Here is a 7,500-nt window from a genome sequence, read left to right on the forward strand (position 1 = left end):
AAAGAAAATAAAATCAAACTATTAACCACACACACACATACAGACACAGAACCACTTAATCACACACACACACATTTACGTACACACACACCCCACACACACACACACCACACACACACACACACACACACACACATATGTATATATATAATGTAATATATATATATATATATATATATATATATATTTTATATATAATATATATATAAAGTCACACAAATTCGCGCACGCACATATATGTACGTATTGTAAGCATGTATATATGTGTGTGTTTGTGTTTACTATCATGCCTAACAAGCTAACACAGACGCGAGTTAATTTCTGTAACGCAATCTTGACGTGTTCTCACCTGATACAGGAAGCAAGATTCTTTAAGAATATTGACCCTCCTCCTGTTGTGTGTTATTACTTTCTCCTCCTGCTTCAGGCATGACGCCGCTCCACCTGGCGTCCTGGGGAGGGCACGCAGAGGTCATCGAGGTCCTGCTTCAAAAAGGCGCAAATGGGAATGCAAGGACCAACGAAGGTGAAGACATTCAGGAGGATCTCACAGTGGCTGCCTCGAGATGGAACTGCCCATAGCTCTGTTTTTAAATGATAATGGACATTCTAGACCACAGAACATGCTGTAGAGGAGACATCACGTCATCACGAACTACCCTTTCCCTTCCGCAGGCATGACGGCAATCCACCTGGCGAGTATGGGGGGCCACGTGTCCTCGATGGAGGCGTTGGCGCCCACGTGTGACATCCTTTTAGTCACTCGCGATGGGAAGTCGGCGCTCCACCTGGCGGCCGAGTACGGAAACTTAGGCGCAGTCCAGTGGCTGCATCTGCAAGGGCTTGCCACTTCTTTAAAGGATCATTCAGGCCAAACTCCTCTCCAATACGCGAAGGACGAGGGACACAAGAAGGTGATGGATTTCCTAAAACGTCTTGACCAACAGACCCTCAACCAGCGTCGCGTAAAGCAACGTTCACCAGAAGCACTTGCACAGGTACACACCTTTGGCTTGCATATATGTATATGTAAACATGATAATTCATAATAAATATAAAATTTATTTTATATGTCAGTGTGGTCCGAACCCCGGATAAAATAGAGAGATGATTACCTATAAAGGTAACACCGGCACCCCCGGGGAAAAAGGAGTGGGGACTTACCAGTATCACCCAAGCCCCATCACAACATAAAAAATTCCCAATTTTGACATGCTGTGACCACGGCGGCTCAAACATAAACCCTACCGTTAAAGAAAAAAAAAACACACAACATATATAATCATACATAGCACACACACACCATAAGTACCCCCCGCCCATACACCCCCGCACCGCAAAACACACACACACAACAATACACATCACACATCACACACCACACACATACACAACAACCACACACACAAAACACTCCATACACACAATCATACCACATACGCACATATACAATACTCCAAGAAACAGACACATCACAATCACAGACCCACACACATATCACACACAAAACCCACACACCACAATCGCTCTGTATGTCAGGGGTGCTGACAGCAAAACCCCAGTGCCCAGCCCGCAGTAACCCCCAGGCGACAATCCAGGCTCGAACCGCCGCCCCTCGGATGAGGGGCCCGACATGTTACCACGTACTGCCTGGAGGCTTGACTTGAAGCTGCACCTGCCTTATGAGGATTGTTGTCACAACGCGAGTTTACTCAAGCCCTTCGCCGATTTTTCCCTTATTGAGCAGGGTTTAAGCCCTTTCCCCGTTTGGTCAAACCTCGGGGGGAACGGGGTAGGGGCCTTTAAGGGCGCGGACATAAAAGGAGACCAGGCAAAAATTCATCAGTTGTCCAGTGATTTGCCCTGTGGCCCCTTTTCCGAAATGTGACCAATTTGACCATACAATATGATCTTTAAATTTAAAAATTGTCTCCTAACAGTACTTACATTTTCATAAATGAAGGGGCTAACGCCGACGTTCGCATGGGCATCCACCCTTCTTCCACCCACGAAGACCCCTCGGGCGATTCTTGGGGCAGCCCACGGCCCATCTCAAATTCCTCGCGACAGGTCTTTCGAGCTGCCCAAGCCTGATTCCTGGGTCGCCCCCACGGGCCTCCTCCACCCCGGGTTGTCTCGCAGAGAGGCAACCCGATGGGAGGGTGTCCACAGGGGGAAAAAAGCTAGTGGGCCCTATAGCCTGAGTTGACGATCCCGGATTATGGAAGAAAAAGGTTACAGCCAGCTTGCGGTATAACCGCTGGTGGACACGGGTCGCCAACGTACCCCAGATCGGGGAAGGGACTTGTTTAAAAATGAAGGGCTCCAAGCACTGGATAGGTCAGGTTTTGTTCCAAGGGCAAAACTGGGAGTATCAAGGCCTTTAAGACTCGTGCTTTCGTCCTTCTGCATAGGTCCAAAAACTCCAAATGCTCTCGTTTATGAGTTTATGGCTCCGTTCCCCACCAATCCATTATGACTTTTTTTTCGATTTACCCCGGGAGTTAAATCTCGAACTTCAAGTACTCGCCGCAAGCATGGATTGACTGAAGGGTTCCCCTAACAGGCCCCCAAAGTCCCGAATCTTGGGCGGTCCGGAGACTTCTAGGGCCAGGGGCTATCATTCTAAAAGCATCAAGAGCCCCCACCTGTGATCCAAGGAATCAGATAGGATAGCAACATCTTGGCAAAGTCAAGTCGGAGACCTTATATTGCTAGTTTTGCTCCACACTGACTTTGGCTAGTAGCTCTGCCCATTATCCAGTCCATACAGGTATTGAAAAGTATTGGTGCAAGGACACAGCTGGCCTCACCCTGAATTAACAGGGAAGAAGTTCGACAGACCCCCACCACACTTTACAGCACTTCAGTACCAGTATAAAGGCTTGCTATTAGGCCAATAATCTGTGTCAGAATTCCCCCGAGTCTCAGGATCTCCATAGCGATTCCCGATGCACCGAGCCAAACGCCTTCTTGAGATCGATGTAGATTGCAAGCAACCCACGACCAAACTCACGACGGTGTTCACAATTACTCGAAGTGCTAGTATACGGTCTAGCGGGACTTGCTAGGAGTAAATCCAGACTTGCTCCGGTCTCTGATGCCTCAGTAGGTGATTGCAGATCCGTTTCAAAAGAATGTGAGCGAGAACCTTGCCTGTATCCTGAGCAGTGTAATGCCATGGTAGTTGCTACAATCCCAACAATCCCCTTTCCCTTCCAGAGGGGGATGACCATGCCCCTCAGCAGGTCGGGGGAAAGGGGTTTCCAGACACCCAGATGGCAGTCAGGACTGTATGCAGGCCCCGAGCCACAGGTTCACCCCAGCCTTTAGCATTTCAGCAGGGAATCTCATATGCCTGCAGCTTTCCCACTCTTCATTTTGGGGAAATCGCCATCCTAACCTCTGTTAGGGTAGAATGTTCCTCGCTGATGAGGGGGTCCGGCACAGGCACTGTGACATCGCTTGCATCCTGCTAACTGTTGGAGGGTCTACCTTGTACAGCTGCTTAAAATACTTAGCCCAACATTCACGAACCCCAACATGATCTGAGATAATCTGTCCATCCGCTGATTGGACTGTAGTCATCTATGAGGAGGGGTTAGAATTCAGCTTTCTCAGGGCTGGTAGGCAGGGCGAAGGGCTTTTACCAAGAAATGGCTGTCAACCTCCTCAGCAAGATTCCTGATGAACTTGTCCTTGTCCTTCTCAGCAGTGTCCAAGCCCTACTCACCATGGAGTGATGCAAGACTCAATTACCATTCAGCTGAGCCATTCAACACGCTTCAGTGGCCTCTAATGTCTCCAGGGAGATGGAATTTTTCCTTGCCCTTGGGAGTATGCCAATGGATCCTGTGCTTCTTCGAGTGTTATGTGCTTGAAGAGCTCCCAAAAGAGCAACTGGGTCTGACAAGTTGTTTTGAGTTCCATGAATCGGTCAGAGACTGCCATGGTGAACCCATGGGCACACCTTAGGGTTGGCCCCTGGAGGGATGGGGGGTTTTGAAGGGACCCACGGGGTAGCCACAGCCAGCCATGGTCAGTCCCCACAGAATCTGCACTCGGAAAAACCCGCTTCGGAGGCCCCTCCCTTTGCATGTAACAGTATTGGGTGATCTCCTTGGCCACGTACCCGTATCGCTGAACCACCAGTGATACGGGGCCCTGGGCAAAGCCCCAGAGAAGGAGGCTACTGGGATGAGCTCCCAGCCATGGGGCCGACAGACATCTCAAACCCTGCTCGGTCACACCCGGTATCGCATTGAAATCACCAGAACATGCAAAATCTTGGGGGGGCAATTGTTTGCCATAGATCGATTTGGCATAAAATCAATCCATAAATTCTCAAGGGTGTCCCTAAATACCGGGTGAAGCGGCGGAGTGGCTTGACTACACCCGGAGGGGGTGACCATCGCTGGGGCCCAACCAGTAGTATTGTCCCCGTCCAAACTCCCAGGTCTTCCCCACCTTGAGGGGAAAACCCCCCCCCTAAATTCCCCGTGATAGCAGAGGAAAACCGGGCACCTCCGAAAGGACGGTTTCCAAGCGCCTACCCAAAAAGCCACCTGCGGTTAAGCCTCGGGGGGTCACCCCGGGGCCGCCACCTTTCCCCCCAAAAAAGGGGGGTTGGCAGGTGGGACCGCCCATCCCCCTGCGGGGTTCCCGAAAGTTTTTGCCAAAAAGCTTCATGGTGGGTTGGCCCTGCCGGGACGCAGGCGGGACAAAAACTCTCTTTCCAAATCCTGAAACCCGACTTTGCCCCCCCCAGCAGGACCCAGCCCCCCTTTGCTTGCTGGGTGGGGGGGGGAAAATACCCCTTCCCCCAAATCCAGTTATTCTTGACTTTGATGGGTCTTTACTTTTCATTTTGGAAGTTTAGAAAAAGCGTGATTTTTACTTACTTGCATGTTTGATTTTTAGGGTATTTCCAGTGGATATGGGCCCTGTTTAACCATAGCCCAAAATCATTAACCCAATGGATCCATTCTTTTTTTATCAAAAAAGGTCATAAAGTTTTTTTTTTCCCTTAGAAAAGGGGATTACTTTTCTTATTGTTATTATTATTTTCATTATTTTTCTAAAAGATTTATATTTTAAAAACCTTGATTTTTTGATTTTGAGATCATTTTTTTGTGGGGGGTTTTTGTGGTTTGAAACTGTGGCATGTTTTCAAAAAGTGATTACTGCAAGGTCTGGGGTAATGGGGGCAGTAGAGGGGGGGTTCTCTCTATATAGGGTTGGGTGAGTATTCTGGTGGCATTGACCCTGAGACAGGCTGAAACCACCTCCCCCCTGCCTTTGTTCGTCAGTTGCAGGTTGGTCCACTCCTTTGCCACAGAAGATGGATTTTTGCTTTATTAGAGACACAAAACACCTGAGATTTGTATGGACTATGGAAAGGTCCGATCACCAGCTGACCCAGCAAATTTTGTCAGCCTGTTCATTGCTATAGATACCAGAGGTGGCCTGGTACTCATATAAGCTTGATTGATTTGTTGGTACCTTGTAGTTTACGAAGGGATATTATCCAGCAGTTCATTTTAGTGGTTTCTATTATTTAATGGCTTTAGTGAACTTAATGAATCTGAAAAAAAACTATTTTATCGTGGATCTTTCAATAGTGCAAAATCTAAGGCTTTATCAAGGGCGAAAAGTTCGGAAAGAAAGTTAGATGTATGATTGGAAGTCTTAACTTCAATTCACATTCAGTCGACCATACATCCTCTCCTACACACTTATCTGTTTTTTGGGGCCGTCGGTATATACATGAAAAAGGAGATGTTTAATAGGAATCTCTCTGAACCTCTGGCATACCTCCACCTCTGGCTTAGCTGATGGGAGTCAAGCGTGGGGAAAGCGCCTAATGCCTCTATTGCCATTAGGATGGCTCGGGTCTCGTGCCACCTTTGCGGCATAGGTCAGTACTAATGGTGGGGAGTTGGTGGGGAGGTATTCCTGACTCCACCTCAAGATGTACATTTCAGAGCTCCAAGATGCACACAAACCAACATTCTGCACAACATCCAAACCTTTCAAAAAATTTAGTTTGATGCCAAGCCATACACGCTTGACCCGTAATTTACTTTAGACCCCAATCAGGGCTTTAACATCATTAGCAAAGACTTTTTAAAAGCTCCCCATTTTTTTTTTTTTTTTACCAGAAATGCACTTAAATAAATTTAGTTTGCTTTGACATTTATTCTTTTAAATGACCAATGTGGTCTTTCCAACTGAGTCACTGAATAAAGAGTAGACCAATAAATCAGGCAGAATTTTGAAAAGGTGTTTTTCTAGATTTAGCCTGAATTTGGCTTCCTCCTGTGAAAAAAATACCCAATACTCTTTCTTTTTGGAAAATTTAAAAACCCCACTGGAACCCCATTTTTTAATCATATCCAGTGCCAATTAGATGCGATTTGCCGAGAATTCTGCATTACTGCTGGAATGCCATAATGCACAATCACCAAGCATAAAAGTGAGTATATAAGATTCTGAGGGGGAGCTGGTAAGATGTCAATTATCATGCATAGAAATATTGTTGGCGAAAGACACTTCCTTATGGGACCCCTTTGCCTGAACAAAAAAAACCCCAAAAAAGTGACATTGACAGAAAACAGTTTGACAGAGAAAGTTCTGTCAGAAATGAGATTTTAGAATAAATAAGGTATTTAAAAAGCATAAAGGTTTCCAAGTAGGTCATATCGCCATGTTATGTTATTGGCTTTTACTATATCTAAAAATTCCGAAATCAAAAAGTGCTTTTTGGCAATGGCCTCTTGAATATCTGTCCAGTTTTACTAGTTGATCCCTTTTGGAAGCGGCCCTGTTGTCAACTAGAAAATTATTGGAATTTAAAGAATACAATATCCTACAGTTAACAATTCCTTCCCATGATCTTGCAAATTTCATTGTACACTTCTAGCAACTTCATCATGGCATCATGATTAAAATACTTTATTATCTCATATCGAATCTCATCTACAGGTTTCAAGGGCTCAGACAGCCTTGTCCTTTGTTAGGTCTTGCTTGTAAGCAAAGTCCTCTCCTGCAGCAAAGTGAATGGGTGGCAGCTCAGCCTTCCTTGGTGGTAAAGAATCCCGGATGATAATTATCGAGCTCCCTCTATATTTTATTTTTTTTTATATTACTGACAGTGGACCAGACCTGTGAAATTGTGATGTTGCTATTGCTAGTTTGTAATTGCAAAAGTTCTCGTTATTGATGTTATTTTTGAAAAGGCTGTAGGCCCTATTGCGTTCACACAACGCCTTGCGGCAATCTGGTGTCAGCCATGGAACTCTATGATTAACACTTTCTGACGAAGTTTTAGGAATGGATATCATTGCTGCATCTAGTATACTATTCTGAACATTTTTACTTTGTCGACAATGGTTTGACCAACCAGTTCGACACTCCTTGTGAAGGCGACCCAGTCTGTTCTTTATGCATTAAGCTCATTGTTTTTTTTTAATATAAAGTTGCACTTGGACATGTTCAACC

At 45.9% G+C, this 7,500-nt stretch overlaps 1 protein-coding gene across 1 annotated transcript in view; it reads left to right on the forward strand.

Annotated features, from left to right (window-relative positions):
* The window catches only part of LOC119598667 (putative ankyrin repeat protein RF_0381), a 34,314-nt gene that overhangs the window by 22,686 nt on the left and 4,128 nt on the right, over positions 1–7,500 (forward strand). The window contains exons 10-11 of the mRNA XM_037948385.1: positions 428–526; positions 676–998. Coding sequence (XP_037804313.1) covers positions 428–526; positions 676–998 — 422 coding nt within the window. The remainder of the gene's footprint in view (positions 1–427; positions 527–675; positions 999–7,500) is intronic.

The sequence above is a fragment of the Penaeus monodon genome, chromosome 41, assembly GCF_015228065.2.
Source record: "Penaeus monodon isolate SGIC_2016 chromosome 41, NSTDA_Pmon_1, whole genome shotgun sequence".
NCBI classification, from domain to species: domain Eukaryota; kingdom Metazoa; phylum Arthropoda; class Malacostraca; order Decapoda; family Penaeidae; genus Penaeus; species Penaeus monodon.